This window comes from Podarcis tiliguerta (assembly GCF_965153285.1).
Source record: "Podarcis tiliguerta genome assembly, chromosome: 14".
NCBI classification, from domain to species: Eukaryota; Metazoa; Chordata; class Lepidosauria; order Squamata; family Lacertidae; genus Podarcis; species Podarcis tiliguerta.
In genome coordinates, this window is record NC_139547.1 from 5,553,033 (window position 1) to 5,573,115 (window position 20,083).

General features: G+C 42.1%; 1 protein-coding gene across 1 annotated transcript in view; it reads right to left on the reverse strand.

Moving 5' to 3' along the window:
* The window catches only part of LOC310664072 (uncharacterized protein), a 68,795-nt gene that overhangs the window by 36,598 nt on the left and 12,114 nt on the right, over positions 1–20,083 (reverse strand). The window contains exons 3-10 of the mRNA XM_083412619.1: positions 18,886–19,044; positions 18,468–18,560; positions 17,072–17,185; positions 14,503–14,655; positions 13,574–13,699; positions 11,944–12,072; positions 8,074–8,159; positions 4,742–4,847 (exon numbers count right to left, since the gene is read on the reverse strand). Coding sequence (XP_083268745.1) covers positions 4,742–4,847; positions 8,074–8,159; positions 11,944–12,072; positions 13,574–13,699; positions 14,503–14,655; positions 17,072–17,185; positions 18,468–18,560; positions 18,886–19,044 — 966 coding nt within the window. The remainder of the gene's footprint in view (positions 1–4,741; positions 4,848–8,073; positions 8,160–11,943; positions 12,073–13,573; positions 13,700–14,502; positions 14,656–17,071; positions 17,186–18,467; positions 18,561–18,885; positions 19,045–20,083) is intronic.

Consider the following 20,083-nt stretch of genomic DNA (forward strand, 5'->3'; position numbering starts at 1 on the left):
TATTCTAAACCTCCACTCATCTTCCTGATCCTTCCAAGGAAAATATGAATACAGCTGGGCTTCCAGCTAACTACTAATCAGGATGCTCATATTTTAGACAGCTGTTTCTATATGAATTTCTGTAGAGTTAATGTAAAGTGTATGAACAAGAGAATCATATTTGTGTAGCTTGGCATTGGCTCCATTAATTTCCAGATGCTGTATGTGCAGGCAACACAAAACAATTACCACAAATTATACCATGAAAATAAAATGTTTGGCCACAGTAGAGGGGAAACAGCATTTCTCATGCTTAGAGCTTGTTCTTAACAGAGCAGTTGCTACTTGTCTGTAGTTCCTACCTATACCGTTTCAGTAATGCCTGAACCAGGGAGGTCACACAGATGAGATGCATTATGTCATTACTTTCCAGCCTTCCAAGAGGTTGGCAGGGAGAGACAAAGAGTTAGTACTGGCACTGCAAGTAACAATGTTATTTGATCTCTGCATGTAATCTCTCATATCCAAACCTTACTGGAATGGTGTAGGAAAGTAACTATGATAAACAGCACCTTCACTATAGGGGCTGGTCATTCCCTGAAATGGAACTTCTTGAAGATTGGGCCATAAATGACATTTCTTCAAGGAACACAGACCAAATTCATACTCTGAATTTCTCTTTTTAAGGTCTGTCAGATCTGTTTCATCATCATCTGTTTCTTCATCCATCCATTAATTCCTTATTATTCACAAATGGCAGGTTACAACAACATTTCCTACAGTGAGCTAAAACATTTCTATCCCTGTTAAATATCACACATTCAAACATACAATTATTTTTTCTAGTCTTGGCATAGTGCATGGGTAGGCAAACTAAGGCCCAGGGGCTGGATCCAGTCCAATCGCCTTCTAAATCTGGCCTGCGGACAGTCTGGGAATCAGAGTGTTTTTACATGAGTAGAATATGTGCTTTTATTTAAAATGCATCTCTGGGTTATTTGTGAGGCAATTCGTTCATTTTTATTTATTTTTTCAAAATATAGTCCGGCCCCCCACAAGGTCTGAGGGACAGTGGACCGACCCCCTGCTGAAAAAGTTTGCTGACCCCTGGCATAGTGCATGCAGCTTAATTCACTCCCTTCCTCCTCTATGCTACTTGGCTTTCTTCATTTTAGAATGTAAGTGACAGCAACACCTGCCAGAAACTCTAAGAGATTTTACATATAAATTAATTCCTATAAACTAGTTTTTCAGGTTTGTTATTTGTTTGATTCTACTTACATATTTACAGCCCTGTACAAGCATTAATTATACACAACTGCTCAACATAAAGACAAAGCTGATGCAAATTATAAATCACCTAATATCGTTAAGAGGTAAACAAAAATGCTAGGAAATGAAACTTGGAGGACAAAAGTGAAGAAAAGGGTAATCACAAATGTCAAGGGTTACAATACTTGGGCATTAGTTTAGAAAAAAGTGGGAATAAAGTGGGGCATGATAGATGTGTATAAGATTATGCACAGTGTGAAGAATGTGAAGAAAGACAAAAACTACCCTCTCTCATAATACTGAACTCATAATACTCTAATAATACCTGAGTTTTAACTCAGGGCCATCCAGTGAAGCTGACGGTTGGAAGATTCAGGGAAGAAAAAAGGAAGCTCTTCTTCACACAGCAAATTCACTTCTCCAATGGCCACAAAGTTAAATGATTTAAAGGGGGGTTAGACAAATTAATGGAGGGTTTTCAGGCTATCAGTGGCAACTGGTCATGATGGTTGTGTAGCCACATTCCATGCAGTTGGTGATTTTTTCATTTTAAAGGCAAACCCCTCCTGTGCTACCAAATAATGAGAGAGAAGGAGAGAGGGAGAGGTTGTAGAGTTGCTGGTACATAAAGAACTCACATCAGCATCTGATGCCATTTTTTTATGCAAAGTGTGGTATAACTGACTTCATTTCCTCAAACCATCCTGAGAGGTAGAGTATTAACATTCTCATTTTGCAGATACTGCAAGGCTCAGGGCAAAACTAGGCATGACATTAACTGCATGAATGTTATCAGTGCTTTATCAGTGTGGCTTTTGGTATTTAAATAGCATGACCATGGAGGTTGGGGACGGTTCTGCTGAAATAAAAATAGCAGCTTCAGAAAGTCATTTTTTTGTTGGGACCGTGGCACGGAAGAGAACGAGGTTGCTCAAGCTTCTCTGGGACTTCTCTGAGGCTATTTACTTCTACTTGATCTCTCAACGGCTTTTGATACCATTGGCCATGGGCCTGTAAACCGCTGTGATATATTTTTTATGATACAGCAGCATATAAATATTTTTAAAATAAATAAACCGCAACAACAATGTATTAACTGAATCTATACAATTAACATAATGCAGTGGTTTTCAACCAGTGTGCCTTGGCACCCTGGGGTGCCTTGAATGATGGTCAGGGGTGCTGTGGGCAACACTGTCCTCTGTCCCTCTGTCCTTCTCTCCCTCCTCTGATGCCCTCTCGCATCTGTGCCTCTCCAAGGCTTCCACAACTGTTTGTTGAAGCCCTGGCTACAAGCTCGCAGGGCAAATGCTGCCTCTGGGGCTGGTCAAGCGGTGCTGGTTGCCAGGAGCTGAAGTGGCCTCGGGGTAAGCAAGCAAGGGGGCAAGGGAGCCCAGCCAGCCAGTCCACCAGTCCTTGCTGTTGGGAATAGACAGACAAGTCCCAGGCCCCTGTGGGGCAGTGTGAGTTCTCTTTGGGGCAGGGAGGGCAGCTCAGAGACAAGGGATGGCAGTAGCAGCTGCTTGGAGGACTCCCAAGGAGAGGAGAGAGAAGAAGAGGCTGAGGGAACACTGCACAAGGGAGGGTGTTCGAGAAAGGGTGAGAGGCTGCCAGCTCTTCTGGCAAGGGGTGGCATAACTGCGCTCCTAAACTCAAAAGGGGGTGCCACAGAAAGAATGTAGTTGGTCAAGGGAGCCGTGGACTCAAAAAGGTTGAAAACCACTGACATAATGTACAGTTTGGCCCTCAAATAACCATAATGGCTTGCACAAAGCCAGGCTCAGTTAAGATGAAAATCTGCTGGACCATATCAGCTTTCAATATTTTGAGCGTGCATTTCTGGGAGGGTGGGGGATGAAGGTGGATGAACCACCTTCATGTGTGGCTGGGCTTGATATGTTAGAGCAGAAGCAACGGTGGAGAAATACACTGTGTTCCAGGTGGTTTCATGGGACCAGGAGGATTTCGTAGTCTTTGGGTCCAAGCCGCTTTGTGGATCACCCAACATGCCCCCTTTCTGGCCCTACTGACTGATGCTGGGTGGGCCAAGGCGCACCTTGGTGACTAGATCCAATCCTATTTTGAATCTTGGCACATCCTCCAGGGACCATAAGATTGTGCCACTGTTGTATTTTGTAATATTTGTCGGTGTCCAATATTTATATGTTGTGTGAATTAATTGTATTTGCACTTTGTACATCACCCTACAACATTTTGATGAAGGGTGGTTAAGCAATATTTTAAATAAAAAAAAATGCATTTCCTTTTTATCATGAACCAGAGTTAGCCACAATCTCTGAATGAGATTGCTAATCACACCAGGATTATATAACAGGGCAGGATGCATAAAGTAGATAAAATTAACTCTGGTTTAAATCTACTCCAAAGAATACTTGTTTGAAATAGAAAAAAAGTAATGACTAGTTGGACACTACTTTGTGCTGGCATTTCTTATCCAAAAACCCACCAATGCAGAGATCCCAATGCAGAGAACCCATTAGAGGTCAGTTTGGCTCTTACAAACAACCATGTCAATTCAGAGAAAATGGACACAGAAAAAACCATGATGCACAACATGAGGTACATTTTCAGTGGCAGGAAGTACAGTGGTGCCTCGCAAGACGAAATTAATTCGTTCTGCGAGTTTTTTTCGTTATGCGGGTTTTTTTGTCTTGCGAAGCACCACTGTGTATTAATGGTTTCCCATAGGAATGCATTGGCGGTTTTAAAGAAAAGGCGCAAGACGTTTCGTCTTGCGAAGCAAGCCCATAGGGAAATCCGTCTTGCGAAGCAACTCAGAAAACGAAAAACTCTTTCGTCTTATGAGTTTTTCGTCTTCCGAGGCATTCGTCTTGCGGGGCACCACTGTATGCCAACCCTTTCAAAGACAAGCACAAAGAAGCCTCTAAAGCAGGAAGCAAAGGGAGGTGGGAAAGCTGATTTGCTTATACTAGTATTTTTGAATATGGCAGATAACGGGCTTACAAATAGGAGAATGTAACAAACAGATATCTTTCAGTTGCTTTACAATCCTCCATAAAGCTGTGTGAGCCTTAAATGTACCTTTGTAGTGTGTGATTTGTGCTCAAACTGTATTGTGATGGCCATTGGCTATAAACAATAAAATCTACTGACATTACCTTCATTAGCTAGAAATTATGTCTGCATTTCATGTTCCAACTGGCACATTGGCCAAGAACATTAAGAAAACGTCAATATTTTTAATAATAAATAGTGATGATGATGATAAGAGGAGGAGGAGGAGGAGTTCACAGACCAAATTGTCTGATTTCTGGTATAACTGTGATGGGTCAAAGTGAAAATTTAAATTAACATTTTAAAAACATTTTAACATGTTTGTTCTTGAAAAAATATTTATGATCATTACATCTATTTGATAATATGTTTCCAATCTCTGCCTTAAGAAAATCTTCACATTAGAATATTAGGTTATTCAGAGTAAAAAATAAATAAAAATGCCACAACTTACTTCCTCAACCATGTGCTTGACTTTCTTCTGTTGGCAAAGAACCATGTCATCCAGATGTTTGATTCGTTCTCGCAGACTAGCTGTAACCTCCTCTAACTGATGTGACCTAACAAAAGATGTGAATACTACATTAGTAAATTTAAATTAGTAAGATATAAATCTGTAGAATAGCTGCTTCCCCAACACTGTATCAAATACTTTAAGAAAAAAGGTCTGTCAATGATAAAACCAATGACACATAAATGGGAAGTACAGAATCATAGAGTTGGAAGGGTCCCAAAGGTCATCTAGTCCAATTCGCAACATATATCTACAAATTCATAATTGTCTTCAGTAAGCCAACTACCACCTGCCTTAGATGATCCTTATGTTAGAGAAAGGAAGCTTTTCATCAGTTGCAAAGTAATCTATTTCAGAGTATGAATCAGAGGAGGTGGAAGATTGAGAAGCAATTTAATTTGAAAAATTGGTGGAGATTTTAGAATTTAATTTTAGAAAATATTTTGTTAAATGTATGCCTGGTACATTTTATAGGTAAAGGTAAAGGGTAAGGGGACCCCTGACGATTAGGTCCAGTCGTGACCGACTCTGGGGTTGTGGCGCTCATCTCGCTTTATTGGCCGAGGGAGCCGGCATACAGCTTCCGGGTCATGTGGCCAGCATGGAAACGGCGAACCAGAGCAGCGCATGGAAACGGCGTTTACCTTCCCGCTGGAGCGGTACCTATTTATCTACTTGCACTTTGACATGCTTTCGAACTGCTAGGTTGGCAAAAGCAGGGACCGAGCAACGGGAGCTCACCCCGTCCTGGGGATTCGAACCGCCGACCTTCTGATCGGCAAGTCCTAGACTCTGTGGTTTAACGCACAGCGCCACCTGCATCCCCTGGTACATTTTATACTTGGCCACAATCCCTGGAAGGTTTTAAGTGGGACATATCAATAATCCTATCCGTCAGCATTTCATTTGAGGACAAAACAAACTTCACTCCAAGTGAAAGTTCAAACTTATGTATGTACAACAAGGCCAGTCCAGGACATTTGCTGCTTGATGCAAAACAAAATGCCCCCCCCCCACCTACATCTTTTTTGCTGCTTGAGGCAACTGGAGACAGCCCAGGGAAGCCCTGGCATGCTGAAGGCAGCAAGGGAGAAAAAAGGAGGCTGGAGAGGAACAAGTGGTAGTGGTGGGGAGTGGCAGTGGAGGAGGAGCTGATGTACATAAGAACATCAGAAGAGCTTGTATGCAGCTGAACAGGTCAAAGGACCTGTCTAGCATTCTCTTCTCACAGTGGCCAACCAGATGCTCATTATGGGAAGCCCATAAAACATCATTTGTTGTCAGCCACATTTTGTTGACATGCCTTTCCTGTTCAGAGGTGTGTGTGTCCAATTTTAACAGAAAAGTGACCATACAAATGAGGGAAACTGAACCCTCCCCACTTTGCCAAAGGCCTTTCAGTCAGTCATTTTTCTCTCAGCACAACTCATTTCTAGTGCTGGAGCCTGGCCCAATGATAGGGAGATGGAAGATGGGCAGGTGTGGCTAGGGAGAGTTGGACTTCCCAACCACCCCACTTGCATACCCCTTTTAATGTTAAAATTAGACCAGTCTATCTATGAATGGGGCAGATGTGGCTGTCACCATCATGTATGCTTTGGGCCAGCGCTGCAGCTTTTCAAATCTTGTCTTGCCTGCCCTTTGAGTACATTCTGGAGTGTCTTGACAGTAGGGCTGGGCGATGTCAGCTTTTCAACATTGCAATGTATCGCCAGTCAAACATTGCAATCTGGCGATACACCACAAAGTTGAAACAACAAGCTGCATTGGTCCCAACCCACAATGCATGGGGTGAAACTGCTTTGTCTCACCGCAGGAGCTGAGGCGCTTTCATGAGGCACCCCATGAGGTGCTGGGGACCACACAGCTTGTTTGTGCTGCTCAACTGGGAGTGGGGGTGGGAAGGCTCCTGCCCCCCAGCTGAGCGAGCCTCAAAGTCCCTCCTGCTTGCCTATAAGCAAGCGTGAGGAACCTTAGGGCTTCTTTGTATAGCTCGGCTGGAGAGTGAGGTTTCACCCAGCAGTGTATCACGGGTGAACCCGCCACTGCTCCTGAGTCCCTCTGCTACCAGCGGCCCAATGTTGAAAGTGGCACTGGTGGCAGAAGGACTCAGCAGCGGCATTGGTTTCTCCTGCAATATACTGCCGAGTGAAGTTGCCATCATGGTCTGCCCCTCATTCCGGTCCTGGGCGATGCATCAACACATTGTCCAGGCCTGCTTGACAGAGTTATGTAAAACTGTGCTCAGTTCAAATTTCCTCACAGATTTTCTCCCCGTGGCAGATTAGGTGCTCCTCATACAACAAATGCCTCTGTGCCCACCTGGAGGGGCTCCTGAATGAAAGGCCCCTTCAACATGTGGATGCACAGACAGACTGGATCCCTAGGGGCTTTGGTGTGTCTGATCCAGCTCTTCTTATCTTCCCATTATAAATATTTCCTGTCAAATAATTTTCCTGACTGGAAGGCACACCTCTGCATAGTTTTCTTAATTGCCCTTCTCTTTCTCCATGTTTTCCAGGACTTGAGCTCCTAATTGTTATCGTCACCATAAAAGCTGTTGGGCAAAGAAAGTATAAATGGTTCTCAGAAAATAGCCCACAAGGTATCAAAGAAAATCTGGATTTTTAGGGAAGAAAGAATGTACACAAATTTCTCAAAGGAAATACTAATGTTAGTGATGCTCTTCTGCTCAGTAATGAACATTCTCCAAATTAGAAGATGACCTTTAGTTGGGTCCTGTAGACAAGTGAAATGCCTGAGACATTTTAATGCTTTGAAGAAACCTTTTAAGGTCTTCCACACAAAGAAGACTAAAGGAACTTTTCTTTTTTACAACGGAGAATCCATGCTATTACCAGTAATAGAAGGTGGGGTGGAGTCACAAAGACTCACCCCCCCCCTCCACCATCAACATCACTACAGCTTACCTGGATGGTACTGGGGGATGGCAGTAAGTTCAGCGATGCACAGCAAGAGCACTGGATTTTCTTTACAACATATCCTCAACTTTGCAGCCACCCTCCTCCCCACCAGCTCTGTCCAGGTACGCTGTAGTGATGACCCCACCATATCAATCACCACTGCAAATTACTACGGAAGAATTGTGCAGGGCTCCTTCTCTATAGAGAATGCAGATAGTAGCAGTATATATGGCAATGCTGGGAATTTTTTTTTTTTAAAATTCTAACATATCATCCAAAGTTAATTATCAACTACAGTTAGGGATAGTTTATGAGCACCAAGAATCCTAGAAAGAATCAAGACCTCACCTTTGTCTGCCTGACTGACTGTGAAGGTTTGCTCCGTTAAGTTGTATTTCATATTCTATTAGTTGCTTTTGCAGTTGATGGCGTTCCTGTGTGGGAAAATACATTTTTATATATTTCTGTCTTTTAACATGTAAGAAATCAACTACAGTATACAAAACACTTTTCATTGGAATGTACACACTGCTCATACGTACACACGTAGACTAAAAAAAACAAGGTCCATTCACTCCTGAGCCCAAGTCTTAGTGCTTGTGCTTTACCTTTAAAGCTGTAAATGGTTGGCACAGGGCAGCTGGGGCTTTCAGCAGCACAGTAGAAACAACACAGATAAGGCTTCAGTTGGTGCTAAGGGCTGGTAGAGACAACAGCTAGTAGAACTACCATAGCAAGACCCTGGGAGCTCTCCAAGATCCTGCAAGTGCTCTGGGTGCCTTAGACTCCTGTCATGGCCTTTGACAGGACACCATCAAGCTTCCCCCAACAACCCCAAATTCTCACAGAACAGGACACCTTTATGAATGGCTACTTTTCATCCAGCCCTTCCAAATTAATGAAAACCACCAGAAAAGGTTGTTCTAGTTCCAACTCTGTTACTTCTACCTCCTACTTGGGTTGCCCAGTCATTCATGCTTTCTTTCCCTCTGCACTAAACACTGTACCTGGATACAGGTAGTTGCTTAGCCTCAAAATTCATATTGAAGAATGAGACCTGGTCTACATATGCATCAGAATGAGGTGATAAGAGTGGATTGTACCATTCCAGACTACAAGTGGGAGATAAAATTTTTGAATAATCCCTTACATAAACGCCTCCTGGCACTGCCACCTTATCCTCACCTCAGGGCCAAATTAGAAACGGAACCAAAATAGAGTCCAGGAGGAAAAGGTATCCGTACACTTAGAGAGCCTTTGAGATCTTTGAATGAACTGATGTATTTCTGTCTGACCAGAGTGAAAACATATACAACAACAGAGAGCATACAGATAATAATAGTTTAAAATTAAGTTTTATGAGCTGATACACGATAAATAATTCAGATACAAAACAGCTACAATATTTAAGTTAAAACCTTAACCACTAATTTAAAACATATTAAGACACTGGCCGTTAGATTCATTCAAAGCTTATCCCCTTAATTTTATAGCAGCAGCACAAAATTTAGCCACTTTTAAGGTAATCTCTGGTTCCCTGTCCTCTATAAAGTATTTTAAGTAGCAGTCATCAATTCTGCTTGCGGTTTGCTGCATGACTGGAGTGATAAACATAGAACGTACAGTATAGCCTTGTAATAATGACAATGTAGTAGGGTATGAGTAGCAGTTTTGACTTCCTTCAAACCATATAGGCATATTTGCTCTGAATATGGTTTGCCTTCAAATCTGCCCTGCAGTAATGCAGATGGAAGGACATTGAATCTGGCAAGGGTAAAAGTCTTCTTCATTCTCTCTTTGAGTTGTTATTATGTCATAATTTTCAAAAACTGCACACTGCCAATGCACATTAATGGATCAGGTATATAGGCATATGTTACCAGCATAAGGTGGGTGTTTCCCCCTCTCAGCTATGTGAACACTAATCTTCTCTTCTACGGAAGAAAATTCCTATGCTCATATTAATTGCCACTGTGGTGTTCCAATATTAATTAAATCCTTTGCTTGATGAGTCATCGTCGTCCCCTGCATCTAATTGGAATTGTAAACTAGTCTTCCAACAGCAAAGAAGTCAGTGTTTCAGAATGTGATTCTCAGCAACAACTTCAGGCTATAACCCCCCAGCTTTGAGTGGATTGTACAATACATCAATGAAAATGGATGAATTGCACTGATCATGAGGACCTTCTTCATCTTCCTCCACCATCAGAGATGCAGCAGCTGACCACAAAGGAAAGGAACTTTTCCATTGTGGACTCTGGACTGTGCAATTATCTCCTTAGAGAGGCGTGTCCTCCCCCATCACTGCCTGCTTTTAGACAGGCAGTGAAAAGTGTACTTTCTAGAGAGTTTTTTTAGAATTGTTGCCTCCTTGAAAGATATTAGCTCGTGGCAATTTGTTCATTTTGATATTGGCCTGGTTTGCACATAATGCTAACTCAAACCATGGTAACTCAAACCAAATGCTAGCTCAAACCAAGCCCCACCGCACTATATGTAAGGGTCTGGTGACTTCTGTTTCAGTGTATCTGATGAAGTGTGCATGCACATGAAAGCTCATACCAAGAACAAACTTAGTTGGTCTCTAAGGTGCTACTGGACAATTTTTTTATATATTTCGATTGCATCAGACCAACACGGCTACCTACCTGAATCTAGAATCATGGTTTAGAATGAACAAGCAAATGTGTGGGCTCCTGGAAAGGAAATTTCAGCTGCTTTGCTCCTTCCCAGTTATGTTGTGGTGCTATGGCATGGCTTGAATGAGCATGTCCTCCAAAACTGAGCTCATGATTGAGACAGCTCTAGCCAACCAGGAGTTGTAACCAAGGCTTTCCTATGGTTTACTAATCATGGTTTGCCTGGAGAGCTAAACCACAAGCTTGGGTTTAAGCAATACATTAAGGCAGACCACAACTTAGTGCACCACCAAAACAACTGGGGAGCAACAAAGTGGCTGCAATCCTGTCTCTGCATGGCCACACCTTTTGTCATTCATGCTAAGGCATAGTTTGGCTTAGCAGCATGCATGAACGCTTTATCTTATCTATTATAAGTATGTACAAAAAGGTGTGTGTCTGAATCAATAAATTAAACTAAACTTTCAAAAATATGGTCACATATGAGAATGTGCAAGTCTTGTAAAGTAAATAGCTTTGGCATTGGGAGGATCACTAAAATAAAATGTTTAGATGTGTGAGAAGATAGGTCTACTTCATAGAATTTCTAGCTTACATTAAATTCAAAATAAAATCTTGTTAAATCACATTGAGATATAGCCATCGTCTCAAAACTAGCATGACATTCACCCAGGGCAAAGTCCATGAAAAGAAAAGGGCAGGGCAGGAGACACAAGGAAGCAAGAGGAAATCTGCCACAACTTGTTCAACAGCAGTACTATGAATGTCACAAGAGGTATGTGGGCAGCAGGCTTGCTGCAGTCACTTGTAAAAACATATTCGATGCTTGGCTGTGATTTTCAACAAACAAACTTAATATTGAGCCAGTTGCCCTGTGGCTGCAGTAGTAAAAGGAAGGGTACCCTAACCCCTGTGATGGGCAACCTATGGCTTTGCAGAGGTTCTTGGACTCCAGCTTCTTTAATCTCTCACCATTAGCCATTCAGGCTCACTGCAGCTGATAGGAGCTCAGAGTCCAACAGCATCTGGAGGGCTACAGAACTTTCCTCCCCCTACTCTACCCCCTGTCATTGACTCGGAGGACTATGGGCCACTGGAAGGCTGTGCCTCCCCTTGCTCTCTCAAGAAAATTGCCACAGAAAGAGGAAGTCTGGTCTAGACTCAGACAAAGGCGAGGGAATGAATAGATGTAGGAAGCCTGCTTCTTCCGCTCTCTGCCACAACAAAACTGTGTCAATTGCCCTATGACAGCCATTGGAAGAAGAAAGTTGACACTATGGCCAAAGGAACAAAGGGCCTCAGCATTGGGGGTGGTATTAATGTGCTGCAAGTTGCTTTGGATAACATTTAATCAAATAGTGGTATATACAACTATATTTACTTATTTAAAAAAAAAAAATCTGTGCACACAGAAATAGATGATAAGTGTAAAAACAACTGTCCCCAATTGCTATTTTATATATGAAATACTCTGCACCACAACAACTGAGGAAACTTAAACCATCTGTGTATTTTTGTAAAATGGATGAAGCAATACAGACAATTTACTGTATTGAGGAATTTTAGTGTACACACTTACATCTTCCATGCGCAAAATAAACTGATCCAGCTCGCCAATTCTTTGGTCTTTTTCTTGTAAACTCATCTCGGTAAGTCTCATCTTCTTATTTGCATCTTCAATGGCTGTAAGTAGTCTATTTGTTTCAGACTGTGAAGAAAAGGTTAAAATAGGCAGGATCAGCAATACACTGTATAGGCAGGGTAATGTCCTAAAGCAATGTTCTATCAGGAATATATCTCTGCTTCCAGTTCTCTTGTCAGCCTCATCTCATCCCCACTCTGAAAATCCTCTCTCCCAGACCCCGGAGAAAGCTTGGAGCACAGGAAGCTGCTCTATCCTGACTCAGACCATTGGTTCACATAGTTCAGAACTGCCTATTCTGATAGTAGATCTCCGGGGTTTCCAGCAAGAGTCTTGCCCAGCCCTACCTGGAGATGCCAGGGATTGAACCTGGGAGCCTTCTGCATGCAAAGCAGGAGCACCTTCACTGGTCTACAACTCTTCCCCAGAAGGGCAGTAAGCATCAGCTACCAGAGTTCATTTTGCAGTCACATAGTCCCCCATGATCCCCAGAAGATCCAACTATGTGAAAAGCTATAGCTACAACAAACACGCCCACTTTGTTCCTTCTGACCCTAGAACTACAGGCATTGAAAGCTTAATGACAGTAAGCACTTTGGAAATAACATTATTAACTTACTTTTTCTTAGCAAAGTCAAACAAATTATCTTAAAAGCAACCTATTATAACCCAATCTTGTACTTGTTTATATGGAAGTAGAGATGAAGGAGAAATTAAAATCAGTTCACACATTTAAAGCCAAATCTATAAAATTTGCATGTTCCCAGACAATATGAAAACCAAAATGCAGACATCCTTCAAAATTTGCACATCCAAATTTTGTGATATAGTTCTCCAAATAACCAACATTTACAATAATGCAGTGGAAAGTGTGCATAAAAATGAATATAATAGTGAAATATTCATTATATTAGGAGAAATTGCTTGCAAAAATGTGTACATTAGTCAAACTACATACAAAAATATGTTTATTAGGAGAAATTCACACTAAAATCTGAAACAATTTCATGTGGGCTTTTTAATGGCAAACTGCTGCAAAAATGTTGAGAATTGATTTTAAGATTGGAAAAATGAGAAACTGAGAGAACCAGTATTAACAAATCCTTCCATCCCTATTTGGACTCAAGTTCTGCTGAGTTAAATGGAATTAAATTCCAAGTAAATGGGCACAAGACTAAAGGCATTTCAATTTTCTTCCTCTGAAATATTTAGGTTTATTTTTTTTCTTTTTATTGATTTTACAACATATCCTCACACCACAGTGGACACTGGAAGATGACTTGGCTTCCTGCTACTACACTAGTTGGTAATCTAGTCTGTACATATCACGTACATGTTCAGTTGAAATCAAAACAAAACAAAAACTATAAAACAAAGCACGTGTCCATCACTCAGCCTTGCAGCAACCCATCAAAACCATTTCCTCTTTACAAGTGGATGGACTAGGCACCGCTACTCAGCAAGAGGCCTGCTGAAACTCACAACCTGGGGTTTCCATGTTCTGTTTAGTGTAAGACTCTCCCACCACCACAATAATACACAACACAGGAAAAAGCTTCCCACGTACTATTAGAGTTTCTTTCTCAAGTTTATGTTTTTGTTCTTCTTCTCGTAGCTTCTCTTCATATTGACTGTATAGTTTTCTGGTCATCTCTCTCATTACTTCTGCATTTGCTTCCTGTGAACATTCTACCTATTAAAAAAATGAGGACATTTCTCACAGCCAAATGAAACAGGTAAGACAGAAAGTGAAAGGAATATATTGGCAGAAGAAAATCAGATGCCATAAAGCAGAAGCTCAAGAAGTTGTCCTAAGACATATTATGCCTGAAGCTGAAAATCCAAACCCCCTCCACCCCCCAGCCTTTCAACTGAGGTTGGTTGGCCATCCATCATGGATGCTTTACTTGAGATCCTGCACTGCAGGAGACTGGACTAGATGACCCTCAGGGTCCCTTCCAAATCTATGATTCTATGATCCAACCTGGGACACAATCCTGAAACCACCAGAGAGTTGCCTGGCACAGGCCTCTTTCAAATTAAAGGGACCTATGCAGGAACACAGCTCCTGGTCACTTCAATGGGACTGGAACCATATGTATATTACATTTTACCTTACTTTTCAGCAGAAAAAAGGCTCCCAGACCAGCTTACAAATACCAAGACTATATATACTAGGCTTTCACTCTCCGCTTTCTCAGCCTACACAGCTGTTCCCCATCATAATAGAAAACAGAGTTGCAACTAAAATTCATGAACACTACCAACAAAAACAAGGGGCAGGAGAATAGGCAAGTTTTGAGGTAAACACATCCTGAATTCTGTGTCAATAAATGAGTAATGATATAACATTCCACAGATACTGCCTTTCCAACCAGTCACTGTTTTGAAAAGATTATCACGTTCCTCATGCTGTGAGGCACTGCAATTTCCTTTTCCAGGCGTCATCAGCAGTAGGATCCTCCACCACCCATGCATTGTATTGCCTCAGCTTACCTTGAGTTTGAGCAGCTCATTTTCAACTCTGGCAGTCTCCAGCTGTTTCTGCTTTTCCTTTAGTTTTTCCATAGACTGTTCATGTGTTTGTTTCAGATTTTTTATTTGGTCTCGTATAACTGTATTCTCCAAAGTAACATCAACTAAAGTTTTCTGTGAACATATTTTTAAAAATACAAAATTAATTCAGTTGCTTGAAAAACTGGGGAAACTTGAAAAAAAAAGCTTCCTGTTTTTCTCTCCCAGCATTCCCTCCCCCCCCCCGTTACTCCTTTGAGAGGGATGCAAGGACCAGACATATTGAACAAACTTTAAGATCAACTTACCAAGTTTGTGCTGTACAAGAGACCCACAAATACAACAGATTATTTGTAGGACCCAGTTCTATGTAAGATTTCTGAGAGCATGGGTGGAGAACCTTCAGCCTCTCCAGTTGGCCGGCAAAACCATTTTGGCCAAGCCATACCCCTCTGACCTAGGCTTGATGTCATATAAGACGTCAGGTTTGAGGCAAGTGAAGCCCTGGCTCAGCCTAAAGGTGCTTGCAAGCACCACACACGAGCAGGGCTGGCCGATATCTGGTTTACAACCTCATAAGATATTGCCAGCTAAACATCATGATGTAGTGATATATCATGATGTCTAGAAAGAAGGAAGAATGAGGAGATAAGGCAGGGAAGGGAAAAGCAAGCAGCCAGCGTTAATTCCTGGATGTGAACTTCAACGCAGTTTGAACTAACTCAGTAGGCAGCCCTTCGTAGGCAGCCACACAGGTGATCAGTGACACTGTTCACAGGTTCTGCCACTTCATGGTGAGGTTAGGCAGGCAGAGTGTAACTGTCGGGGTGCTGCAAGGCGCCATACATGTCGAGTAGCCACAGGGCACTGCTGGCCTCCTGGGGCACCAGCCTCCCTGAAACCGAGGCCATTCGCAGCACAGGCTCTCCCCAAAGCCGGTCCAGGGCTGCTACCAGCTCTGGCTCATACTGATGGCCCCTCCAGAGCGTTGGCTCATGCTGTGCAAGGCGCCAGAAGTGGCTCCATTCTGCCTTAGTGCTAAGGTGCGGTTCCCAGCTGCAGCAATCACAGCCACCAGCACATGCCAAGCACACAGCATCAGAGCCAAGGAAGAGAAGCCACGGCTGCTTTCCATGTGCTCTTACCACTGCAGGCAAGCAGGTGGGTGAGTGAGTGAGCACACGCAAGAGGTGGGCACAGGTACAGCTGCCGCCCCCAGACCCACTCAAGTATCTTGGGAGGGACCTTCAGCAAAACACTGGTGACGCCCAGGAGTGAAAGGCACGGTGCTGGCATTCACAATTTATTGCTAGGTCAGAAATTCCAAAACTGTTACCGCAATAGAGACTTCAAACTGGTTTTGTGTGATGTATTGAGAAATCGCCTAGCCCTACCCACCAGTTTGGAACACTCCTTACAAAGCACTCCTCAAGACTTGCAGAGTGCTTTGATAGGGGCTTTGCATGCTGTGCATTTGCCCACATGGTTTGGTTTCAAGCCCTCTCAACAAAAAGGGTTCTCTGATGTCATTTTGATATCAGGAGATTGAAAGGTATGTGGTCCCTATCCACTTGTCAAACTTTGCCCACAGAAAGTGGGGGAATCCAGTAAACTTTCTCCACCCCTGCCCTAGGATTACTAGTGAATAGGGAATAGTGATGGAGAGGAGAATCTTCTGGTGCAAATCCATCCAAAAATAAACCAAGAAGCATTGTAGATTACTGTGAAATAGCAGACCACCAAGCATGAAATACTGGCTTTAAGACCAAAAAACAATACATTACAACACAATACTTTAATACAGTGGGCTCACCACTTACACGAGGGTTAGGCTCCCGGGGGCAACATGCAAAGGCAATATTGTACAAAGTCAGGAACCCCTTAAACTGCCTCCCTGGGAGGCAGAGGACTGCTTACTGGGCTCTGGAAAAGCTTCCAGAGTGCTCTGGGACACTTCCAAAGTCCTCAAACAGCCCAGGCTCAAGGAAGGAGGTGCAAGGGAGGTTCCCAAAGCCCTCACGCCTCCTTACCAAAGCCTGATAAATGAGGTGGAAAGCTGCTCACCAGGCTCTAGGAAGGAGACACATGGGCTTTGAGAGCTTCCCAGGACCCTCCTGCAAGCTTCTCAGATCCCTGTAAGCAAGGAAAAGCCATTGGGTGTGCAAGTGGGTGGAGAAATAAATTAATGGATAGCAGCGAACATCGAGTTTCCTCTGCTCTTCATTTATTTATTTATCCCCCACCCTCACACCCACACATAAGGTTGCAGTAGCATAAGTAAAGCAAACTTAAGTTGTGAGACCACTGCATTCAATATTAATTTATCTTGCAGAAAATGACGTAAGCACTTAACTCTAAAACGTACCTAAGTTATGTGTTTTAATTCACAATGCTTTTCTACCACTGGATATTTAAACGAACAGAGTCCTATCTCTAAATGTTTAACTAATTGTCATTTTGGCCTACCGATGCTTTATACAACTGACGCAAGAGCAGTGATGTTTGCCAACATAATCATGTATCTATGGTGACCATACTATCAGCAATTTACCTGCAACTCAATTGAGGCTGAGGTCAACGAGCTATTCATTTCACTGAAGCTATTCAGAGCTGCAGAGTGCACTTCTATGTGATTGTCCAATGATTCTTGTTGAGCACTTGATACCTGGAGAAATATAAGCAAGATTTCCCCCTTAACTTAAGATAGCAGGAACTGCAAGCTTACCAGTTGTTTTGTATTAAGGTTACCTGTTTATACAATGTGTTTTACAGGCATCTATGGAAATACATGTGCTCCATCATTACTTGCCACAGTTCACACTTTTGCAAGGGCAAGTCAAGTTGTGTTCCATGCTTGGCAATGATATATGTCCTGGCTGCCGTTAAGAGTCCACTAAAGCTGTCCCAATGCACCTTCCTCAAAAGAAGCGCCAAAGGCATGAATCATCTTTGACGTCGTGGTTCCTGCAGAGCAGTATCCCATGTTGTATGGCAAAAGACACTTGAAACTTACAAAGCTTCAGAAATGATGTGTAATAATGCATTAGTGGGTGCTGTCCTAGAGGTCAGATTCAAACAATATTTGCACTTAATACAGCTCTCTGGATTGCGGCCCTAATATATATTTTTATAATATTCCTGTAAAAATGCCCCACAGTTGTTAAAATATTGATCACAAGGTGCATTAAGCACCTGACCCAGAATATCTTCAGGGTAAAATACAAAATGGCACTATACTGACATTGCAGCCACATATACACTAGCATAGATGTAGAGAGAGAGACTAGATAAGGAATCCAGGTGGCCTGTGCTTAATGCTTTGAAGGGAAAAAACAACAAATCCAAGACAAGAGTGAATGTAGAGATCTGCTTCACTGAAACAGAAGGAAGGGAGGATATTGCATACAGCAGCAAAGCAATGCCAAGTAAGATGAAAGATCTAGACTTGCCAACATCCAATGAGACCCATGTCTAGATGAAACGTGCATGGACTGGGGGCACTCCTCCATAAATATGTGAATTATTCCACAAAAAGCTTACTAACCAGTGGCAACTAGGCCAGCAGGGTGTGCTTTGGAGACATATGCAGGACAGAGAACCAGAGAAACACAGACAGAATTTAAAGGGTGGATTAACCAGGGAGGACAAAGAAAATGGAAGCGTGAAAGCACCCTATATAGCCTGTATTTCCACACTAAGCTAAAAAGAGTGAAGGAACAGTAGCTACATTAGGCAAGGACACACTGGTTGTGGAAGTAGTCCTTGCTTCTGACTTATTCATGTTTTATAAACATAACCATCTTTGAGCATCAGACCAATGTTGTATCCAAATTTGATGGGAATAAAATACTCTTATTTATTCCACCCTAAACAGTATCAACGTACTGAGAATTCAGTAATTATTAAGCTTATCACTTTTGCCATCTTTAAAGTACATGAGTACTTACTGCCAGTTCATTTGTAAGCTCTTGGATTTTGCGTTTCATTTCATCATATTCGCCATACATTTTCTTTCTTACTTTTTCCAATGTTAATCTCACCTAAGAAAATAAAATAAAATATATAAATCAAAATACTGAATCTTGCTTCCAATTCTGTGTAGATTATCATTTCCACAGCCCAAACATATTGATCTATTTATAGTGATAACCAGTGCTTTTTTTCTGGGGGGATGAAGGAGAGATGCATACCCCTAAACATTTTGTGAATCTGAGTTTGGCAGTATTTCAATATGAGTAGGAAAATGAGAGTACCCCTGAACATTTTTTAAGAAAAAAGCACTAGTGATAACCAACTAAATCCAATACAACAGAATCCTATTTTTATTTTTAATGAACAGCATCCTGTACAGAAAATTCAACTCACATCTCTTATATATTTCATTTCTTCTTTCAGCTGTTGAGTTGACCATCCATAAACCACCATTTCTTTGTTATGATTATCATCAGATCTACGCACCACACCATACACCACACCGTGTGATAAGTTCCCTGCAGACAATCCATTGGGAACCTGGTATAGTTGCTATATAAAAATAAACAGACTTGTGTTACAATCACTCTGAATTTCAAAATATTTTAACAAATCTGGAACAGCTAACAATTCTCAAATACTGCATGCTTTCCTTCACCATTGTGAACTCAATTAAGAATAGTTATGTGTACATTTTCAAGTAAGTGCTTTTAGAATTCTATTTTTAGGGTTCCGAAAATCCCATGGAAAATAGAGATGGCGACTACAAAGGTCAATTAAGCTTAGTACTGATCATCTATCTAAATAACCAGTAACTTCTTGCAGCCCTTGCGCTAAATGGTTCACATCCACAGAGGCATTTTAAAACCAATTTAAGTATATAGCCTAAAGTGTCAAATAATTACATAAAGTCACGTTGTAATACATGTGTATGACCAGACTGCCTCAGAATTCTGACTCATCAATAAAAATACATTGTTTTGTTTTGAAAGGAGGGGGAGCAAGCATATGCAATTTGAAATGGGTGTGTCGCCACACTGAAAAACAGTTTTTCATTTCCTGGGTTAAATATTTCCTTTGTTGCTTTGGTATCAACCACTCCCCTACCCTGAGTATTCATATTGAAACATTCAAGAATTATTTCTGTGAAATACCAAAGAGCAAAGTAGTTTGAACTGGGAACAACTGTTTTAGAAGTATGTACTCTTCCAAGGACTTGAAGACTGCACACAGAACAAGAAGTTCTGGCAGAATTCTAAGTATCGCATTCTCCCCACATGCACAAAATGGGGGGGGGGTGCTCTATATTAGTACAGTGGTACGTTGGTTTAAAGGGACACGGGTTAAACCACAGAGCTTAGGACTTGCTGATCAGAAGGTTGGTGGTTCGAATCCCCACGACGGGGGTGAGCTCCCGTTGCTCGGTCCCTGCTCCTGCTAACCTAGCAGTTCGAAAGCATGTCAAAGTGCAGGTAGATAAATAGGTACCGCTCCAGCAGGAAGGTAAACGGCATTTCCGTGCGCCACTCTGGTTCGCCATGCTGTACGCCGGCTCCCTCGGCCAAAAAAGCGAGATGAGTGCTGCAACCCC